Source organism: Micromesistius poutassou (genome assembly GCF_964030765.1).
Source record: "Micromesistius poutassou genome assembly, chromosome: 2".
Classification (NCBI taxonomy): domain Eukaryota; kingdom Metazoa; phylum Chordata; class Actinopteri; order Gadiformes; family Gadidae; genus Micromesistius; species Micromesistius poutassou.
Window position 1 is genome coordinate 3,591,237 of NC_140272.1, and position 23,642 is coordinate 3,614,878.

The window sequence follows — 23,642 nt, forward strand, 5'->3', positions numbered from 1 at the left end:
GAGGCCAAAGACTATCACACACACACACACACACACACACACACACACACACACACACACACACACACACACACACACACACACACACACACACACACACACACACACACACACACACACACACACACACACACACACACACACACACACACACACACAGCCCCCCAAGGGCCGATAAACTTTACTCCACAGCAGTGACTCTTAAGGCTCTTTATGGTCCCACGACGTTCACGCAACGCAAGGGGCTTACGGACCCCTTACGTCCTTGCAGACCCTCCTTGCGTCCACCGCAAGGGACTGACATGCGCCTCCCAAAAATTGTAACCTTCCATCGGGGCGACACAGCCGCAATGGTTCGTTCACTAAAACCCGACGCAGGACCATAAAGGTTCACGACTGGGTGGAAGCGTCTGCGTGGTCCTTGCGTTGCGTGAACGTGGGACCATAAAGAGCCCTTTAGTAACTGCAGTGACTGCATCTCACTCTCAGGGCATTTCAACAAGTTGGAAACCCCCCCTAAGGGGGCCCCATGTTGTGATTCCCACCAGCGCAAGGGGGCCCAATGCGTCGATTGCGATTGACCGGTCGATCTCAAAGGAAGTGGGGTACCTAGATGATCGCGTGACATTCCAAAATTTTTTATAAAAAAAATATATCTTTCTTTTTTTTATCATCCCTATGGCATTTACCTCTTGATTGACAAAAAATATCTGGCAGACTTTGACAAAAGGTTAAAGACTTAGCTTTTGTCAAGCCAATCTCTACATTTATGTGCAAAAAACCCCAAAAAACAGCACAGTTTCACCCGAACTCGTCTGCCGTGGAGGAGGAGATGATCGTACAAGCTGGTATTGAGCTTAAGTCCAGGGCTCATGGACAATTTGGGAACTTACTCACAAAGGAAAAGTATCCAAACATGGTCACTTGGAGCCTGCTTGAGACAAGCTTCCAGCAGCTACTGTCCGGACTATGCAACCCTGGCTGACTCCATTCAGTGCACGTCATCAGAGTATGTACTCAGTATATATAAAGTAAAAGTATGGGCACCCCCGAGCTAAGCCAAGCATTTGCCCTAGCCCGTTAACAGCATTTGTAGTTTTTTTTTGCTGTTATATTAATGTTCAGAATATCATAGCACCTTTAAGGGTGTTGATGAGCACTGGAATTACCTAAGAAAACTATTCAAAAGTATACAGACTTTCCTTAAGAAATTGTCTCAATTGCAGTAACTCATTTGAGATAATTAATACCAAGTCACTTCACACCTCTGTAAGGTGTGCATTTTATACTATGTTTATAGATATATTTTCCGTCTTGGTCTGATTAAGAACATAACGGTGATGAAGGTTGGTTGGAGGGGCCCCCTAGGAATTTTTGCCTACGGCACACACACACACACACACACACACACACACACACACACACACACACACACACACACACACACACACACACACACACACACACACACACACACACACACACACACACACACACACAGTAATGAGGTTACCAAAGTGATTCGGCAGCAGAACCAGTTTAACCTACAGAAAGGGTTAAGAAGGTTCTAGATTGGGATGGATGGTGAAGAAGAGGAAGGTCCATGCCCCTGGCGTTAGGAAACAAAATAAAGTCTCAACAAGGAAGGACAATAACTGCTGGGGCTTTATTGAGATTCTTCCTACAAGGCCCAAGGACACTTGAGGAGTCAACATAGCTGAGAAAACACACACACACACACACACTCTCACAGCTCTGTGTCAAGGACCTCCCCTGTATGTGTAGACACCCCAGGTCCTGTTCACAGAGCTCCATCCTACTGTTTCTGCATATCAGGCTGGACAGCAAACCATGAAGAAACAATCAAGTTGATCAAGAAAAGTGTCTTTTTTATATATGAGAAAAACCGGGTTGACCGTGTGAGAGAGAGAGAGAGAGAGAGAGGAGAGCGGTCAGTGTGGAAGCTTTACGCCCTCACCGCCATCAGGCGCCCAGAGATGACATCACAGGAAGCAGCGAAATGGCATGTAGTCGTGATGTCGTCTTCTTCTGGACTTCTTCGCCCCCCCCATGGGAATATATATAATATCTTCTCACTCACCCCCCCAAAAAAAAAACAAGGCCATGTACCACACCCTCCTCCACCTCCTCCTCCTCCTCCTCCAGAATGCACTTGTCCACTTTTAAAGAGGTTTCTGATAAATAAAACAAAGGTCTAACAGTACCTCTCCACACCAGAGCCTCGGGAAGCCCTTAGAATAAGTGCACACTCGGTGGATTAAGGGGACGACTAAGTGTGCATCTGGATTAGGGAGCAACGCTCAGGGGATTATTTTTCAAGATTGCCGCCGAGGGCACAAGTGCAGACTTGAGGGTTTGATAGTCGGGGGGGGGCAGTGGGGGGGGGGGAGCCAGCCAGTGGTGCGGCCCAGGGTCCCCTTCCCTCAACCAGAGTTTGGCAGCAGGGGGCAGCAGAGAGACAGACAGGGAGGGGCCTCTGGCGGGCTCGCGGCGCCGACTAGCCTAGCTTAGTTAGCCGCCCAGGCCTCTAGGTCGGCCATGTCGTCTTCGTCCTCCTCCTTCTTCTTCGCTGCTAGAGACACACACACACACACACACACACACACACACACACACACACACACACACACACACACACACACACACACACACACACACACACACACACACACACACACACACACACACAGGTCAGGACCGTATCACTTAGCCAATATGGAGGGGTGTGTGGAATGTAATAAACAGACCAAACTAAACACAACTTTAGACCCGCTTTAACCCTAACCCTAACCCGTTCAGAAGGCTCCCAAACTAATGATAACATAACCTGAGAACAATCTTAATGTTCAAGGATGTGAATGAATGAGAGTGAGCACATAGTCTGGAAGGTTGTGATGCAAGTGAGGTAGTGAGCGGTACCTGGTCTGGAGGGGAGTGAGGTAGTGAGGTAGTGAGGGGTACCTGGTCTGGAGGGGAGTGAGGTAGTGAGGGGTACCTGGTCTGGAGGGGAGTGAGGTAGTGAGGTAGTGAGGGGTACCTGGTCTGGAGGGGAGTGAGGTAGTGAGGGGTACCTGGTCTGGAGGGGAGTGAGGTAGTGAGGTAGTGAGGGGTACCTGGTCTGGAGGGGAGTGAGGTAGTGAGGGGTACCTGGTCTGGAGGGGAGTGAGGTAGTGAGGTAGTGAGGGGTACCTGGTCTGGAGGGGAGTGAGGTAGTGAGGTAGTGAGGGGTACCTGGTCTGGAGGGGAGTGAGGTAGTGAGGTAGTGAGGGGTACCTGGTCTGGAGGGGAGTGAGGTAGTGAGGGGTACCTGGTCTGGAGGGGAGTGAGGTAGTGAGGTAGTGAGGGGTACCTGGTCTGGAGGGGAGTGAGGTAGTGAGGTAGTGAGGGGTACCTGGTCTGGAGGGGAGTGAGGTAGTGAGGGGTACCTGGTCTGGAGGGGAGTGAGGTAGTGAGGTAGTGAGGGGTACCTGGTCTGGAGGGGAGTGAGGTAGTGAGGGGTACCTGGTCTGGAGGGGAGTGAGGTAGTGAGGTAGTGAGGGGTACCTGGTCTGGAGGGGAGTGAGGTAGAGGGCACGCTGGGCAGCGGGACGTCCTCTGTGTCGGCGATCTCTAGAAGGTTCTTGTCCAGCTCTTCCTGTTCCAGCTCCTCCAGCTCCGCCATCAGGTCATCCTGAACACAGTAGAAACCATCTGTCATCTACTGGAACTAACTCCAGTAGAAACCATCTGTCATCTACTGGAACTAACTCCAATAGAAACCATCTGTCATCTACTGGAACTAACTCCAGTAGAAACCATCTGTGATCTACTGGAACTAACTCCAGTAGAAACCATCTGTGATCTACTGGAACTAACTCCAGTAGAAACCATCTGTGATCTACTGGAACTAACTCCAGTAGAAACCATCTGTGATCTACTGGAACTAACTCCAGTAGAAACCATCTGTGATCTACTGGAACTAACTCCAGTAGAAACCATCTGTCATCTACTGGAACTAACTCCAGTAGAAACCATCTGTGATCTACTGGAACTAACTCCAGTAGAATCCATTAATCTACTGGAACTAACTCCAGTAGAATCCATTCATCTACTGGAACTAACTCCAGTAGAATCCAGTGTTTCCCATACATAGACCAATGTGTGACGTAGCGCCACAGATTCAACAACGAGCGCCACAAATTGATTCCACTTTTTAATTTAATTTTTTATTTTAACGTGATTTTTAAGTATAAATACAGCGCACGGAGGGGGTCTCGCCCGGGGCGTAATTCAATGTAGAACTGCTACTGGCACCACACATTGCTACCTGGTCTGTGGGAAACACTGGAATCCATTCATCTACTGGAACTAACTCCAGTAGAATCCATTCATCTACTGGAACTAACTCCAGTAGAATCCACTCATCTACTGGAACTAACTCCAGTAGAATCCACTCATCTACTGGAACTAACTCCAGTAGAAACCATTAATCTACTGGAACTAACTCCAGTAGAATCCACTCATCTACTGGAACTAACTCCAGTAGAATCCATTCATCTACTGGAACTAACTCCAGTAGAATCCATTAATCTACTGGAACTAACTCCAGTAGAATCCACTCATCTACTGGAACTAACTCCAGTAGAATCCACTCATCTACTGGAACTAACTCCAGTAGAATCCATTAATCTACTGGAACTAACTCCAGTAGAATCCATGCTAGGCAACCATTACTTCATCTACTTTTATCAACAGCAATATCATTTTACACACTGTATATATATTCCATCATAATCTACTGCAACCAATAATGATGTATAATAATTCATTTTTAATGATTAAGCAATTACTCATCATCGGCCAGTGCAGCCTAGTATTATCTACTGTCATCAGATTGCTCAGTGCCACCCCCCCCCCCCCCACCTCGTCAAAGTCGTCCCCGATGCCGACGGGTCTGGAGATGGCGTCCGAGATCTCCTGCGCCACTTCCTGCTGCTCTGTGATGTCGGCCATGAGGTCATCCACCTTATCTATGTCCCTACACACACACACACACACACACACACACACACACACACACACACACACACACACACACACACACACACACACACACACACACACACACACACACACACACACACACACACACACACACACACACACACACAACAAGGGGAGACATTTAATTTAAATAAGCTGCGTGCAGGTTACATGGAGTTGAAATGTGTAAATTGAAACGTGTGAGTAGGAATGCCGCCCCCTGGTGGTAAATAAGGAAACTGCCTGCGACACACATCCTATGTGTATCTTCAAGTGTGTATTTTCATTGGTGTGTACCTTGCATGTTTATGTGTGTCTTCATGTCTGTGTTTGTATACTACATGTTTATGTGTGTCTTCATGTCTGTGTTTGTATATACTACATGTTTATGTGCATCTTAACGCATGTATTTCCATACGTGTGTGCTTCTTCCATGTTTACGTGTATCTCCACGTGTGTGTGTGTGTGTGTGTGTGTGTGTGTGTGTGTGTGTGTGTGTGTGTGTGTGTGTGTGTGTGTGTGTGTGTGTGTGTGTGTATGTGTGTGTGTATCTTCCATGTTTATGTGTATCTCCACGTGTGTATATCCATGTGTCTGTGTGTATCTTCCATGTTTATGTGTATCTCCACGTGTGTATTTCCGTGTGAGTGTGAGTGTGTGTGTGTGTGTGTGTGTGTGCCTCTTACATGTTTTCGTGCGCTGCCTTCATGGCCTTGGCGGCGTAGCCCATGTTCTTGAGGACCTCTGTGTTGGTGTTGGCGTTCTCCAGGGCCTCCCGCTGGAACTCAATGGTGGACAGCGTCCCGTCGATCTGGGCCAGCTGCTTCTCGTAGCGCTTCTTCCTCTTGAGCGCCTGCAGGGCGGCTGGGGGCGTGGGACAGGGAGGAACAGGGAGGGACAGGGGCCAGGTCAGCCTAACGTCACGCAGTACACAAAACCGCCCCCAATGTCTCCCTTGTTAAAGGCTGGGGCCGAGGGCCAGGAGGCCTTTTTACACTGCCAAATATGCAGTCTTATGCACTCCTTTTTCGCGGCACGGTCCGCGTGTTTACACTGCCCACACATTGGCGCTTTATTTTCATGCAAACGAAGACGTTGAAAGATGGTGCGATCTACGAGAGAGACGCATAGGAACTGTCCTTAAGAGGCTTTTGTCGGGATAAATAACAAGTGGTCAGCAAGATGAGGTCAGCAAGATGAGATCTTAGAAGAGATCTTCCAAGAAGAGATTTTACCCCCTCCGTTTTACACAGGCAACTTGAGATAAGATGTGTGACGGACAGATGAGCAACGTTTGCTACAGTCCACTATGGGGTCAGTTCAGTCTCATTAATAATGAATGCACAGAGAAGGATTCACAAATGTATTTTGTGATTTATATATAAATGACTCTCTTCTCACAAATACATTTCAATGCACACACAAATGGATATCAGTATGTATAACGGTAAAATAAATCCATAAACAAAAATAAGTTTCACAAACACATTTCTGATCCACACACAAATGTGTCTTGTTTTAAATAAATGTAATATAAATCCATAAATATATTAATTAAAAATATATTTGCAATTTTCATCAAAAATGCAGTTGGATGTTGTTACATTTATATACAAACTGTTAAACTTGAATTTACAAGACGCTTTTCATTTGTGAACTTGTTTGCATTTGTGTGTCAACTGGTCTGTATTTATATGTGGATTTTTGAGACTCTCCTGACGTGGCTGGATTCACGAATGCTTGTAACGGCTGATCACACACACACAACTGGTGGTATAATATGTCCCCTCAACGACTTTCTATTGTTGTTCGCTGAAATGCATCGCTTTGATTATTTTTATTCCTGCAGTTTGGTTTCACTTCATGAATGAAGTTTGATTTCTTTTATCATCGTCATTCATTTGATAGCATCTTGCTATGGCGAGATATATATATATATATATATATATACACATACATACATACACACACCACATTTACACATCACATCGCAGTCATATATATATATATATATATATACACAGATATATACAAACTCCATATTTTCACTGAGGTAATTATACCTTGATGACTTCCAGTGCACGGCGATTGCATTCTGGGTAATGGAGTCCTTTCTGTATTTAGAGCGAGCCATGCCTGTGGCTGCCACCCTGCCAGCCTTATATAGTGACAGAGCCGTGTTTAAAATAACCTCCTATGCTCTGAAGAGCCATACCCAACACAGGTACACAGGCTCGGCTTCCTGGTGGGGGTTTCAGAAAGGAAACCCACAGGACACTTTTGATTGGTAGTTGTACTGACAGCGAAATATTGATAAAAGCGTCTATTAACTGTTAATATAAAAGTTGTTGGGGCTTCCAGCCAGCATCTGGATGAACTGGTTTGGCAATGAAGGCAAACTCCCTTTGTAAGTTTAAGTGCTGTGGGGAATGTGTTCATCCTGTCAACAGACATCAGGCTAGCAGGACATCCCTGAATGCTTTGTGATAGATGCAGCATTGGCAGTAAAAAAACAATGATACAAGTAGTCCAGAATAGGGCTGTCAACGAATATTCTAAATTCAAATATATATTCGAATAGTTTTTTAAAAACAGACAAAGGTGAAAGTTAACAGGAAAAACACCCCCCCCCCCCGCGGTTGTGTGTTTTTTCACATGTGTCTGTGGAGGTGAATCACTGAATGACTGAATGAAGCCTGCCATATTTGGGACAAGAGTCGGGACCTTAAATTGCTTGCACAAAACTCTTGATCAGCACTCAACATTTGTTTATTGTTGTGGTTTATTTAAACCAGTATGCGCAGAGAGAGTGAGGGGGAGCGAGAGAGAGAGAGAGAAAAAGAGAGTGAGGGAGAGCGAGTGTGGTCTGCGGTCTTGGCCATTAGTTCATTCACTTATTTTTGTGTAGGTAATATGTTGTCATGTTTCAACTTAAATAAATTACCTATACAAGTAGTTATGTCTCGTTGTATTAGTTTGTCCTGTTATTGACGTAATTCTAGTCATTGACATTAGTGGGAACATGTTTGAGCAATTTTGACAGCCCTAGTCCAGAACACAACAAACCTCTACAACACAAAAACACAATGCAATGCTGCAAAACAACACGACAATACACAGCAATACACACAATATCAGCCCTGTCACTGAATGTACATTTTATATCTGTCCAATTGAATTACTCACTTCATAATAATATGATTTTTATCTCACACAAACCATACAGTTGTATGCATTTTAACTTGAACTTCAACACATTTTAATTTAACTAACTAATTCAAATCCAGAAATACATAGTTAGTTAAATGAGCGTATTGTAGCTTCAAGGCAAACGGCAGGGCCAGGCAGCCTGGCCAGAGGAGCCAGAGAGGGATCAGGGGATGGAGGTTTAGGGTGGAGGGGTTTGGTTTGGATCAGATTAAACTGAGCCGTGTCAGTGTCAGCTGGTTCCATTACCGTAGGGGGCCTGGGGGTCATCAACAAATGACCCTCCTGCTTATCTACCCTCAACACTCCTCAGCACAGGTGATAAACAGGTGATGGAGAGTCTCACCACGTTCACATCTCCCAGAGCTCGCCTCGCTCCGTGGACTCATTTCTGAGCTCCACACTTCAGTCTTGTGATTTTAAACTCAACTCTTTTAAGGTTTCAGCGATATAGACTTGAATGGAATCACACTCCAGACAACGTGAATATATGATATATTAGGGTCCAGAATATTGCTTCGGGGTGACATGGGGGCCACTATGAAGAGTCGATGACATGACATCAGTGGAAACTTAAGATAAAGGAGGGAACAATGAAGTATGCATAATGTCAACCCCTTAGTGAGGAGGGGTTGGCAGGGGAATACCTTAGAGTGAGTGAGAGAGAGAGAGGACAGATAAAGAGAGCCACACCTGCTGAGTCACACAGTAGATAAAATAGAGGTAGAAACGAGTGTGAGTTAGGACCAGGCTCAGTGTGAATGAGTGTGTGTGATTACGTGTGTGTGATTGTGTGTGTGAGTGTGTGAGGACCAGGCTCAGTGTAAATGAGACAGCGTTAGAGGTGTAGGTGGAGTCAGTAAAGACACTAATAACATATCACCTTAAGGGACACACACAGCAGCCATGCAATACCTTAAGGATCTCTCTCTCTCTCTCTCTCTCTCTCTCTCTCTCTCTCTCTCTCTCTCTCAACCTGAAGGAGGACAGCAGCAGCAGGTATCCAGGGAGTTTGGGCTACAGCACAGATCAGCAGAGATCCGTTTCATCTTAATCCGATTACAGCAGGAGGCTGCTGTGTGTTCCTGGAACGCTGCTATTGTTACACAAACACTGTCCAATAACCAGTCCCGCTTTGACCTGCTTCCACCCTAATGGGAGTAGTACAGCTTGTTACCCTACCTTCTTCATGCACAGTGGGCCATAAGTAATGGGAGTAAGGTTGTCAAACTAGTCTAGATTCACATTTCTATAAAAGCCATACAAACAGTCTCTGTTTGACTGGTTATATAAAAAAGAAAAATGGCCACTGTGGTATGTGACACGCGCGTCACTACGGCAGCACTGCATCAGGACGTCCACAGCTGTGAGCTCCTAGCGCTGATGAGCCTACCGTTGCCTAATATCACCCTGGAGGGGAACTATTCAAAGGAGCCCCAGAATGAGAGAAGAGTAACTGGCTTCAGACCAGACCCATCTCAGTCAAAGACGAGGACACTGTATCCCAACCAGAACTCAAGACACACCACAGTTAGGTTGTAATGCAAGTTCTTGAACAAGAACTTGCATTACGTGGACCAATTACAAAGCATATCATAAATGGTACCATTTATGTGGGGGTGGTAAATATGACAGGTTAATGGCTATCAGAGGTGTGTTCAGTAAAGATTATAATATGTCATCATATCAGAGGTCCAATGGTTCTACATGTTGTCTACCTTGGAATATTACTCTTAACTTGACCTTCTTATACTTGCAGTTTAATGTTTCTTTTAAGTGGATTCCTGCCTATGTAATACTATGAATGTCATGTTTTTGAAGGAATAATAAAACTCACCTTGCTTTATGCAAAATAAAGTATTAAGACTCGATAGAAAAAGTACTTTCTTAAAATCACCTTTAGTAGTGTAAGGAGGGTCAATATTTTGTTCTGGTTCTTCTGAATACTGGCCTATATTTGCCCAACGTAGCGCTACCTTCTGCGGTTCTGGTTAAATAGTAAGTGACTCTGAATCAGACCACGTCCATGTGCGACCCAGAAGCAGAGCCATACATGACCAGTGGTGCTGTGTCTGGGTGGAGGTGCTGTGGTCTGGGTGGAGGTGCTGTGGTCTGGGAGGTGCTGTGTCTGGGTGGAGGTGGATGGTCTAGGTGGAGGTGCTGTGGTCTGGGAGGTGCTGTGTCTGGGTGGAGGTGCTGTAGTCTGGGTGGAGGTGCTGTGTCTGGGTGGAGGTGGATGGTCTGGGTGGAGGTGCTGTGTCTGGGTGGAGGTGCCAGCTCGCCGCTCTGAAGGCGTGGCCTCCTTCTCTTCCTCCCATACGTCATGCTGTCATAATGATTGCGTAACTACCCAGTAACTAACTGCTATAACTTCGAATGTAAAATACAATCATTCCATCATAAGTGTCACTACTGAATTTACGTCCCGGGAGCACCGGGTTAACTCTGTGTGTGTGTGTGCGTGTGCGTGTGTGTCTCTCAGGTGACCCGTGTGTAACTTCCTTGTTCTCCACCCAACTAGTTGTCGGCTCTCGCTACAGCTATGGCCGTGGGTACGTGCCGTACGTCCTCACCTCGCTTGTTTTTGGTTCCGTTCTTCTTGGCCGTCATCAGCTCGATGTCGATCTTCTTCTCCAGGAAGTCCTGCTTCTTCGCCAACATCTCCTCTGTCTCCCGGAGTTTGTGGATCGCCTCCTGGGCGGTGGGGGGCTTCCCACCCTTGCCCGAGGTTCCGAATAACTTTCCGAAGATCGACATTTTCCCGTAGTATCTCTCCAGAAATTACGAATATGAGTGAATGCCGACTATTCGCATTCGGGGAAGCCGATAAAGTGGAGGCCGATAAAGTGGAGGCCGAGCTGTTCTTCTTCCTCCCGACGCCGAGCTGTTGTTGTTTTTGTTTCTTCTTCCGCTTTTCCAGACGGGCCCCGTGACGTCAGCGCGTCACGGGTGTGGGGCGTCACGTCGTGAGTCACGTCGAAAGTGCGTCTGCTCAAAGTCATTACAATAGCCCATCATTACAATAATGAACATTAATAAACATTTTATATTGAAGAATAAGTTGTGAGTAAGGTTGAATATACGGTGTGGCTGGCTCAGCGAACATTGTCGACGTCCCGACTCAGGCCCTCTCCGGCGCCGGGCCCCTGGGAGTCCCCTGGGTTATCACGTGTGTTGCGTGGAAAATGACCTGGCTCATTTTTTTTTTTTTTTTTAGCGCTTAACGTTTATAAATAAGTGTATAAATATATTATATTTTATATTGTTATTATTATACTATTATACGTCCTGTCTTGAATATAATTAATTGAACTTAAAAAGAAAAGTCCCCATGAATGACATTTAAGATGAATAACTATAAGAAAGATATTTCGATTTTATATAAATGATGCATAAAGTCAGCATATGGGTGAAATTCATTGGTCTGAAAAAGAAAGACGTGGTTATAATTCATATACCAAATGATAAATCAAGTACGAGTCACTTCTCCACAGCAAGTAATATTTACAAAATAAAATAGACTTATAAAACACAATACTTTTATTACTGACTTCCATTTTAGGTTTCATATTACAGCAGGTGATCAGCTCAATCAAAAACAAAAAATAATGTAGCCTATAATGATGTAATAATTATGTAATAACAATAACAAACAACAGAAAAATAACATGAAACAGCAGCTCAATACATTCGCTGTATTGGACATCTGCACAAAAGCTTGTGCTTTATGTAACAAAACCATGGGCATTTAGGTTTTTGTGGCCTCACTAGTTTAATTATTCCTACCTGATGTCATCACTGGTCTCCTCTATAGATGCCATCACCAACCTCATGTCTGTCTCCTTCACCCCTTGCCTGTGTTCTTTTCCACTAAGTCATATTGTCAAACAAGCCTTATTTAATATCTTTGAATAAATTACACATCTTGCTGATGCAATTTTTCAGAATAAATAATATTTAGAAATGAATCACTTGGCTGTTGCAAGTGGCTGTTCCTACAGTTCCACCTAATATTAGACCAACCTGTTGCTTTCCCCTGTCTGTCCTGATTCTTTCTCTCCATCCTCACACCTGAATGACATGAACTTTGTGTTAAGGAGGTTTCAAAAATACAGCAGTCAAACCACATAAAAAAAACTTTTTAAAACTATTTTAAATGATATCCTTATTGGAAACATACTATATGAACATGTTGGACCCAAAACCACACAAAGAAATGTAAAAACAGAGTTTAAAAATTATATTATTTTTAACTATTTAGGCTAATGGCCGCCACATTCGAATCATCATACTTTTAAGCACGGGAAAATAATATTTTTGTATCAACTTTATAACTTTAATACAAAGACTGGCATAGAGATTGAAGCAAAACAAAATAACCACTAACAAGTGTGATGGAAAAATCTACATGTTGTTTGTTTTTATAACTTAGGCCTTGTTCTTTCCTTTCACGTATTGTCTTGCCATCCTGCCTTTCCCCAGAGTCGACTATTCATTGACCTTTGTGTTTGATTCAGCCACCTCACAAGTGAGCGATGTCGTCAAAATGTTATCCCATGTGCTCTGGTCAGCTGTCCCACCTTCCTCCTTGGAATCAATAATAATAATAATAATAAACTTTATTTATATAGCACTTTTCAAAACAAATGTTACAAAGTGCTTTCCAGTAAAAACAATTAAAATGACAACAAAGACAAATTAAGTGACATCAGATAAAATCAGGGAAGGCTTTTCGATAGAAATGAGTTTTGAGTAAGGATTTAAAACAAGCTACTGATGAAGCTGACCTGATGTCCTCTGGCAGATCGTTCCAAAGCCTTGGGGCCCGGACTGAGAATGATTTTCCCCCTTTTGTCATCAGTCGGGCCCCAGGGACAGCTAAAAAACCTTTATTTGAGGATCGCAGAGGGCGGGCAGAAATGTGCAGAGATAAAAGGTCAGCAATGTATGCAGGACTAAAACCGTTGAGTGCTTTAAAAGTAATCAATAAAATTTTAAAATCAATTCTAAAACGTACTGGAAGCCAGTGCAGGGAGGCTAAAACAGGCGTGATATGCTCGCGTTTCCTGGTTCTAGTTAAAAGCCTGGCTGCAGAATTCTGCACTGACTGAAGCCTGTCCAGGGATTTTTGGTTAAGGCAGGTAAAAAGGCTATTGCAGTAATCCAGACGTGATGAAATAAAAGCATGTAAAATAATTTCTGTGTCTTTAAAAGATAAAAACGATCTAATCTTTGAAATATTTCTGAGATGATAAAAACAAGACTGTACAAGTTTAGTCGTATGTTGTTCAAAGCTTAGATTACCATCAAACCAGACCCCAAGGTTTCTAGCAGAGGGTTTGATGGCGTCCACTAGTGGCCCAGCAGATGGCATTATTTGCTTGGTTATCTGCTGGGGGCCAAAAACGAGAACCTCGGTTTTGTTGTCGTTCAGCTGAAGAAAATTTTGCGACATCCAGTTTTTGACAGCAGTGATACAATCTAGTAAAGCACTCAACTTCCCAGGGTCAGTGGCGTTTACGGGCAGGTACAGCTGAGTATCGTCAGCATAAAAATGGAAAGACACGTCATATTTTTGTATTATGTGCCCCAGGGGGAGCATGTATAATGAGAATAGAATTGGTCCTAGGACAGACCCCTGGGGCACGCCGTACTTTAGTGGGGTGAGGGAGGATGTGTAATTGTTTGCTGCGACACAGAACTTACGATCTGAAAAGTATGAATAAAACCATTTCAAAGCTGTACCTGAAACTCCTACCCAGTGCCTCAGACGATTTAAAAGGATCCCGTGGTCGATTGTGTCAAACGCCGCACTGAGATCTAGAAGTACCAAGACTGGGCACAGCCCACTGTCAGATGCCATTAAAAGGTCATTGGTCACTTTAAGCAGAGCCGTTTCTGTGCTGTGGTACTTTCGAAATCCTGACTGAAATTTGTCGAAGATAAAATTTTCCTCTAAGGCTGCTAAAAGCTGTGAAGAAACAATTTTTTCAATGCCCTTGTGCTGTGGTCGGCGGTCCCACCTTCCCTTCTCTATGGGTCGCCGGCCTACCTTAGAGTCAACCAATAGTGTTAACCTTCGTAATTGGGTAAACCGGTCACAAAGGAGAAGACATCCTCTTAGGCACTCTTCTGCTTGATAAGAACACAGGCAACTCTGTGTTTTGGGCAAACATTACTTGATTTGATTATTGACATCTGCAATAGGATCTGAAACAGTATAAATAACTCTGTCAAACTGTATTCTGGACTCACTCTGCTAGAGAGGAGTCTAATGTATGCATGCATTAAACCTAGGATAATTGCTTTCCAATGTATTGTGTGCTTTTTTGCAGTGGGAATCTCATCTGGCCTAGACGCAATCTCTGTTAAAGGGAATTGCCACGACACAAGTTTCTTTATTTTGTCATGATCTGTTATATTGTAGGCTAAATTCTGATCAGTACACAGCTGCAAGACAACAGTAACCTGTCGTTTTACTATACCACTTTTTGCTCCACTGTATTAGCCTCTTCACCTGCTTATAGCTGAACATACAATAACACAGGCTACTTAATTTGAGTGTTGTTTAGCTCCTTTCAGTCTAAAGTGCTACAAATGATTAATTTGAATAACTTTTAGTTGCCACTATTTGAGCTCACCTTGTCTCACATCCAGCATCAGGAGATGAGGGGACACCTGCCACTGCTCCCCTCTGAAACCAAGGCCCATGTGTCTCATGATGTTAAGCTTTGTTAGATATTTTATTTATTTGATAGTCATATGTCATTGTAAGCATAATGCTGTTTAATTTATGTTATTGAGTAATTCATGTTATGCAATGCAAGCTCCAAGCTCGATTCCTGACTGACTGCTTTCAATCTAGACAACTGCTGATATTATCTTAAACCGTTCTTAAACTATGGTTCTTAAACCATTCTTTAAACTGTTGCTCACCTTTCTTTTGAAAGAAATCTGTTGGAGGGTTTTCCCTCAGCTTAACTGGTGTCTGTCTGTGGATTTGTGTGGATGTCTACAGCAGGACGGTACAGCTACACAGGACTTTCATTCACTCTCTCTTTATTCTGGTACAAAAAGTATCTGACACACAAACGTCCACAGTGGGTATGCGAACTGCAAAATGATGCAGTCACGAAGAGGAACACTAGCTGTGCAGTTGCGATATCAAACCACCAGGTGGCTCTAAAATTACACACATGTAAGAAATACATCAAGTTTCTAGAAATCCATGAGAAAGAATTGTATGAATGAATTTCTAACTCACCCGCTCGTGGAATTTATTTTGTACCGAATGGTCTCTAAAATACAGGGTCGGTCCTTAGAAAAACAATACAAAAGCATACTCTTGATATAGCTCTGCGGGCAGCCTATCTGACCCCTATCCAGCCATAGTAGCTCTGGCCAGCCTATCTGACCCCTATCCAGCCATAGTAGCTCTGGCCAGCCTATCTGACCCCTATTCAGCTGTAGAATGTTGGTGTATTTTAGTGTCTCTCTGTCTTCACATTTCTTAAGTCTATGAACAGGCCAGTGCCTCTCCTAATGAACCCAGGTGTTATTTCCAACATTCCTCCATTTGTTGCTGATATGCTGAATAAAATAGCGCTTACACTGAGACAACAGTAACAACCCGATTGGACAAACACAAAAAACACAAAACAAACAACCCTCTAGAGATCCATGTAACCTCACAGTGAGTTCAATGCAAATACCGTTTCACTTCTTGTCTAGCTAAACCTAAAACAAAACCCCTGGACAAAACAAACGTCTAAGTTCTATCCAGGACACGTATCAACATTGACCAACTAGAAAGGTGAACAAATCACTTGAGTAACCCTGCATGCAATTGCGGGACTTGGCCTGACCAAAAAAAACTTGGTCCTTATTCTTTCACATTTGTATATTCAGTGATTATTGAGCGCTGGTACACAATTTGTCAAGCTCTTAATGACACAACTTCATTACTCAGCAAATGTAGTGCAGCCTAATAGTAAAAAAAAAAAGAATGGTTATCTGTGTGTATCGTAAGATTATTTTCTTGTTCTCTTCTCTTGGTCGAGAGTAGGGAATGAGATTCAGTCACCGTTGATTCCCACATGGCGCATGGAGACGTGTTGCTTCAGCCGGGTTGAAGATGTGGGTCCCTCAGCAGGGCAGGCGTTGATCGGGCAAGGCCGGGCGCGCAGTCTTCTCAACGACAGGGCAATCTTCAGATGGCAGGCCTCTTCTGACTACTCTCTCTTCAAGACGGGGTCACAGCACCAAATGTTAGATTTCTGCCCTATTTCTAAACAGTTTGTATAGACTCAGTGTCAATATGAACTGTGTTGTGTATTTTCCGTCGTAGAAGTAATTCTTTAAGCGGATATCAAGGCAGCTTGGCAAGTTGGATCAGAGGGGCGAATATATGATTCATTCCAGGATGTAATACAGCAAGATACAGACTAAGGTTGAAGAATCTATAGTGTAGGCGGGTGAGGAGCAGTCTCCTGACATGCTCCTTGGCTGTCGATCCCTCTTCTCACCAAACCAAAGGTTTGAGGCGAGTATTATAATGAAGAAAACGTGAATAACAAAAGAACAGAAGCAGTCTCTCCCTTGATAAGGTATATGGCCCTGGCTATGCCCCAGACGACCAGTTTGGTTCGTCCTCGTTGGGACATAACGAATCGAGGAATGTTGGAAATAACACCTGGTATCAGGCACTGGCCTATAGCCTAAGAAATATGAAGACAGAGAGACACTAAAATACACCAACATTCTACAAGAAAGAAACTTAGTAACTCTGGCCAGCCTATCTGGCCCCTATCCTACCTTACTACTGTCAACGTCCTCCATAACAGGTCAGTGCTCTGGTGCAGGAGTATAACGTATTTTCAATGCATAGGCTGAATGATTTCTTTCAACTAGTTGACCGCTTTCTTCATTCCCATAACAGGATGCCACTTGGAACAAAGTCGGTCTTGTCTCTGCAAACTTTTCTAGGCTTGAATTATAATACAAGAGTAAAATTAATTTATAAAGAAATAAATGGCGTAACTGTTCAGAAGAGTCAAATAAGTTTATTGTTGGCAAATGCTAATATAAACCTGTAGCTGAAATGCAAAGCCTGTGTAGTGTGTGGGTGTGAGACTCTTTAACTAATGGGGACATTTCATTTGTTTATAAGAGGCTGTCTGATTTGTAAAGGACCCTCTGGATGCGGCACCGGGGTGGACCCGAGGCTGACCCTGGGGACCAGAGGCAGGCAGCAGCTGGATGGAGAGGCTGAGGATCTGAGGGGTGGACCACCAGGATGGACCAGAGGTTGGGGACCAGAGACTGAGGCTCGCAGCACCAGGATGGACCAGAGGTTGGGGACCAGAGACTGAGGCTCACAGCACCAGGATGGACCAGAGGTTGGGGACCAGAGACTGAGGCTCGCAGCACCAGGATGGACCAGAGGTTGGGGACCAGAGACTGAGGCTCACAGCACCAGGATGGACCAGAGGTTGGGGACCAGAGACTGAGGCTCGCAGCACCAGGATGGACCAGAGGTTGGGGACCAGAGACAGAGGCTCGCAGCACCAGGATGGACCAGAGGTTGGGGACCAGAGACTGAGGCTCACAGCACCAGGATGGACCAGGAACCAAGGCTGAAGACCAGAGACATGCCACACCGGATTGGACCAGAGGGTAACCATCACCAAGCTCATCTGAAACACTTAAAACAGGTTATTTTAAGCTCTGGTGACTAGTTATTGGAGAAGGGCTTTTATCATCTTCTGATTTTTAATCCTGTGCCAAAGCTGTGAAATAAGGTCATTCATACAGGGGTTATGTAGGGGTCATACGAGCCATTTGTTACTAATGCGGCTATGCCTAGGACCGTAGTTGATGTATTGCTGAAAACAACATTTGTAGACTCTGTTGAAATGTTGGCTACCATTTTACAATGGAACCTCAAATGCAGAAGGTGTGCAGGAGTTGCATCCCAGCTGTATAACCAGCGGGCGAGACCCAACTGTGTTACAACATCAATATATACGACTATTCCAGTATTAATTTTGGTACCGACCCACACAGGCCATTCAAAGCTACAACACATTCAATCTACCCCCACTGTAACCATTCAAGTCTCAAACCAACATGTAGCTATGTTGGTCCACAGAGGAGAACGTGGTTTCACAAGAACTGCTCCAATAATGTGTCATGCCTTCCTTGTTTTGCCTATTATTTTCTACAGGCCTGTTTCCACGACACGTGACTGAAGTTTCTGTCTGCAAAAACACCAAGATGGCTGACATTCACAGTGGAAAATGCTATATTTTTTACGTTGATTTGGCATAGAAATGGGTTTTGGTAACATCTCAGTGATTGTATATGCTTTTGACTTTGTTAGTTATGAAAAGTGTCATACATTCATATAACATGTTCATGTATTAAATACAGGATATATGCATGCATGCAAATGGAATGATTGCCATAGGTTGTAAATAAGCACATATGGATGTATGATACGATGTGATATAAAATAACTGGCAGGGGGTGGGGATTCTAAATTAAAATGTATCTTATTAAAAATATATTTTGAAATACATGTGTATTAAAATGTCATTTTGATTATTTTGATTACTTCTTACTGACTTAACATCATATACAATCACTAAATTAAGATTATGACAAAATACACATTTCTCACTAGAAATGTTATCAAAACCTATTTTAATGCAGAATCTATATCAAACTATTTAATTTTCCACTGACAGTCACAGGACTTGGATGCAGGCCTCTAGAAAAAACGAGTTTAGAGCCGTTATCTCTGAACCTTTATTTTCCACAGTGGACCAACGAAGCTCTGCTTTGGTGTGGGACTGTGTTTCTTAAGCTGTCCTTCTGAACCTCTCAGCCAATAAGATTCAGAGGGTGTGGCTTCCTGTAGAGGGCCACACCAACATCACTGAGGGAGGGAGGAGGGGGCTGTGGTAACCAAGACAACCGTGAGACCTCGAGACGTCAGTCCTGCATGTCCTGGAGAGATGAATGTGGTGCCGCTCAGGTCCAACTGACTCCAGGACAGAGACAGAGAACACTGCCATTACAGTGAGTGACCCACAGTGGCCAGGGGTGTTATTATGGGATGCAGCAGGATCTCTCATGGAGTGTGCATCATATTTTATCTTCAAGGCATTTCATTGCTGCATGTCTCAGCTATATTCTGTTTAAACTACATCTTCAGAAATGGATGTAATAGGTGGAGGTGCTTCTAACATAACAAGGTGTGCATGTGAATCATGGAACGCCAATAACTACAGCCCCAAAATATGAATATCTTCTGAAACCGAACCCTTGCTAATCTATATGGACAACCTTTTTATTTTAAATCTTTTTATCTATATATTTTTTATTGGATCAATACAGAAGGTATTTCCATCACTTGCCCCCTATGTCGTGGCACAGAGTAACATGATGCTTATTAACATGCTTCTGAGACGATGCTTATTAACATGCTTCTGAGACGCTCCAACCCAGACGAAGAAGAGTAATGAATCATCGCCTCGGCCTATATACAGTACAGTACTGTACCGAAACCGGCCGAAACCTGTAGCCAAGCCGAGTGCCCCACATCCACCGCGTCATCAGGACTAGGAGCGCGCTCTGCCTTCCCAGGCGCACACACACACACACACACACACACACACACACACACACACACACACACACACACACACACACACACACACACACACACACCGATTGCACATCACGCGCGCGTAATGGATTTCCCAAGGAGTGCTGCTTATGTTTTTGGGGCAGCGGGAGCCGCAGCGGTGCTCCCTCATTCACTCTCCACCGCCACTTGAGGATCGTGACCTTGGTCTGCAGACGTCGCTAGAATTATTTGGCAACGCATCCATGAGCTCGGGTCTGATTAGGCTGCTTTAGATCTATTTTTCTACGCTCTCCCGCCATCATCATCCTCGCCATGGCTTCATCGGACGGGATGGAGGAAGATTGCGTTCTGCAGCGGGGGAGATCTCAAAGTGACCCGAGCAACATCACTGAGGTCCGCTTGGGGGAACACAGATCAGGTATGGATCATCGTGGACCTGAACCGCACACGCACACACGCACGCACACGCACGCACGCATATGTCAAGGTTGGATTGCGCTTGGATTCGCAAAAAGGCTGCGTCTGGGTCAGCAGCAGCAGCGACATCTTTCTCTTCTTCCCGAAGACCCACATCGTCTGCAGAGGCGAGGGTCTGGCAGCGTTTCCAAACGTTTTCGATTTGTATGCAGCCGACGCTGGCCGTGCGGCGTTCACCCTCGGACCGCATCGCGCACCGCGCCGGGGTGCGAGGGTGTAAATGAAGCACAGATGGATGGATGGATATACAATGGATCAATAAACGTGGATAATTATTCGCACCATGACTAAGCGATCGATCGGTAAACGAAACGCATTTCCGTGTGACCTCGTTGACATCGTTAAAGGAACGCTGACCGGCCACGACGTCATATACGGTGCCATGTCATGATAGACTACATCACACTCTCACATCATGGCTATATGATTATATTTGGGGGATGGCGTCACTGTCTTTTATTCTCGCCGCAATGAATGGGGCTGGTTGCATCTGAGTCGTGATATATTTATTTGACGCGATATTGTCACTGTAATAATAATTGAATGCAATGACAGCCTTGATGCCCTTGGGTGAGGGTTATTAATTGGGTATCAAACCCCTCAAGGGGTCCTCGAGGCCAAGCGCATCACACGAGGAGCGAGTGGAGGCTGATGACAGCGCTGCCGCTTCTGCCGCTGCTGCCGCTGCTGCTGTCAATGCTGCTGCTGCCGCTGCTGCCGCTGCTGCCGCTGCTGCCGCTGCTGCCGCTGCTGCCGCTGCTGCCGCTGCTGCCGCTGCTGCCGCCGCTGCCGCCGCTGCCGCCGCCGCCGCCGCCGCTGCCGCTGCTGCTGCTGCTGCTTGTGTATTTAACTGTTTCCATGGAGACCCAAATGGCAGGATCGCCCCTCCCGCTGTGAGCCGAGACGGCGTTTACCGGCGGAGGCCTCTTTATTAAGAGCCCATACTTGTCTCTATTGGCATTGATTATGCTTGCTATGACTAATGACGTCATCCCGTTTTGTGATTCAATATATGATCAATACATTAGCAGAATAGGCCTTACACTCTAAGGATCGTTTTTGTATTTGTTAAATATTGCATTGTTTTTTTTTGACGCAGCATCAATAATAATAGTCTTAATGCAACAGCAGTATGTTTACAAACGAGGAGCTGTTTGTGTGTTTGTGTGTATGTGCGTGTGTGTACCTGTGTTTGTTGAGAGAGAGAGAGAGAGAGAGAAAAGGTATTTCTTAATTGGTTCTGGTATTCTATCACACTACGTCTTCCAGTTATCCTGATTAGAGTCTACAGGCCTACGGGTGAATTGGAGTCTATTTCTGGCGCTGCCTCTTCCATAACTCTTCTCTTCCGGAGCGTCACGCTGAACAGCAGCTCCCGCTGCGCTCACACCGTCTCAAGCCTCAGTCCAACCAATTGGTTGGTTGACATGGCAACGCGGGGTCCCCCTACTCTATACTCCCCCCCCCACCCGCCCCGGATCCCCCTCCGCAGGGGAGACGCCGGCCCAACAGTGAGGCACTGCAGCAGTGAGCGCCTGTCTGCCCTCCACACACACACACACACACACACACACACACACACACACACACACACACACATGCACATACACAAGCATTCATGCATGCACAAACACACGCACACGCACACACATGCACGCACACACGCATGCACAAACACACGCATACACACGCAAACACATATGCACGTGCACACACACACACACACACACACACACACACACACACACGCACGCACACACACGTGCATGACATCCCCCCCTGTTGATCGTTGATCTGAACACTGTTGGGATGGGGGAGAGTGTGTGTGTGTGTGTGTGTGTGTGTGTGTGTGTGTGTGTGTGTGTGTGTGTGTGTGTGTGCGTGCGTGTGTGTGTGCGTGCATGTTGTGTGTGTGTGTGTGTGTGTGTGTGTGTGTGTGTGTGTGTGTGTGCGTGCGTGCGTGTGTGCGTGCATGTTGTGTGTGTGTGTATGTATGTGTGTGTGTGTGTCTGTGTGTGTGTGTGTGTGCGTGTGCGTGTGTGTGTGCGTGCATGTTGTGTGTGTGTGTGTGTGTGTGTGTGTGTGTGTGTGTGTGTGTGGTGATTATGGGATAGAGGAGACATCATGGCACCCAGCTGGACCGTGTCACAACGAATCAAAGGGCCCAGAGACGTGCGGCCGGCCGGCCAGCCTGACCTCCTTGTTGTCGTGTCCACTGCGTTAGGGCGAGGGCCCCGCCCCCCCGCCCCCCCAGAGCAGCACGCCCTGGGCCCCTGGGTTAAGACCCCTCGCGTTGCCTTGGAGAACGCGTCCATGTGGTTCTGTTTTTGCTGATTTATTTTTGGGGCCAGATTAGTTTTTTAAAAGAGCTCTGAGTCGTCTGCCGTTAACCTGAATGTGCAGAAACACACAGAGCAGCGGTTAGCTTTTAACGACCATTAGACGAGCCTCTGCTCAGCCGGCAGCAGACGGACTCAGTAATACCACGGCCGTTGTTTATATCACATGGATCTCAGGCTGTGAAGTCTCTGCCTTTATCTACTGATGGGGTTCACATTATTTCTTTTCCATTGGTTCATTAGTGAATGCTAATGAGCTGAACGTGGCTGTACTTCCTTTAGATGAGATCCACCCGGCCAGTCAGCACTCCAAACCCGCAGGGTTATGAACGGGTGAATGGATGGATGGCTGTTACTGTAGATGGATGGATGGATGAATTGATGTTACTGTAGATGGATGGATGAATTGAGACATGGAGTGATGGATGGAATGAAGAATAGATGAATGGATGAATGGATGGGTAGAGGGATGAATGCATGGATCATGGATGGATGGATTATACTCTAGGTGGATGAATGTAGTGATGGATGGATGAATGTAGTGATAGAGGGATGGCAGAGCAGTCAGCTGGAGGAGCATGCGGGCTGCATCCTACGGATCAGCCTCCTGGGTCTGATGGATGGCGTTGCGGATCTGTCAATGAGTGTGTGTCACTCATGATTACTGTCTCACTGTAAGCACACACACACACACACACACACACACACACACACACACACACACACACACACACACACACACACACACACACACACACACACACACACTCAGTGTAGGGCTTATTGACAGGCTGCTGTCATGTCTCCTTCCCTGTCGTGTGTTCCCCGCCTCTCTGTACATCGTTCACAGTCCGCTGGAGACTGTCAGCACGCGGCCGCTTTGACTCTCACTAAATGTTCCACATGTCCATGAACTTGATGTT

The 23,642-nt window shown here is 45.4% G+C and overlaps 2 protein-coding genes across 3 annotated transcripts in view; one reads left to right on the plus strand and one right to left on the minus strand.

Annotated features, from left to right (window-relative positions):
- Positions 1-1,647: 1,647 nt before the first annotated feature.
- Positions 1,648-11,178, minus strand: chmp4ba (charged multivesicular body protein 4Ba). 2 transcript variants are annotated; one of them, XM_084464505.1, is made up of 5 exons: positions 10,824-11,178; positions 5,730-5,907; positions 4,924-5,038; positions 3,565-3,691; positions 1,648-2,590 (listed from the first exon to the last, which is right to left on the minus strand). In XM_084464505.1, the coding sequence occupies exons 1-5, from the start codon at positions 11,005-11,007 to the stop codon at positions 2,529-2,531; spliced, it is 666 nt and encodes a 221-aa protein (XP_084320631.1). In that variant the 5' UTR covers positions 11,008-11,178; the 3' UTR covers positions 1,648-2,528. The 2 variants fall into 2 exon arrangements, with proteins under 2 accessions (XP_084320631.1, XP_084320630.1); XM_084464504.1 differs by having other exon boundaries at positions 1,648-2,593; positions 10,824-11,176.
- Positions 11,179-20,215: 9,037 nt separating this feature from the next.
- Positions 20,216-23,642, plus strand: part of phactr3b (phosphatase and actin regulator 3b) — a gene marked incomplete at its 5' end in the record, with an annotated part of 26,756 nt that continues 23,329 nt past the window's right edge. The window contains one exon of the mRNA XM_084464613.1: positions 20,216-20,321. Within this exon, the coding sequence (XP_084320739.1) occupies positions 20,216-20,321 (106 nt within the window). The remainder of the gene's footprint in view (positions 20,322-23,642) is intronic.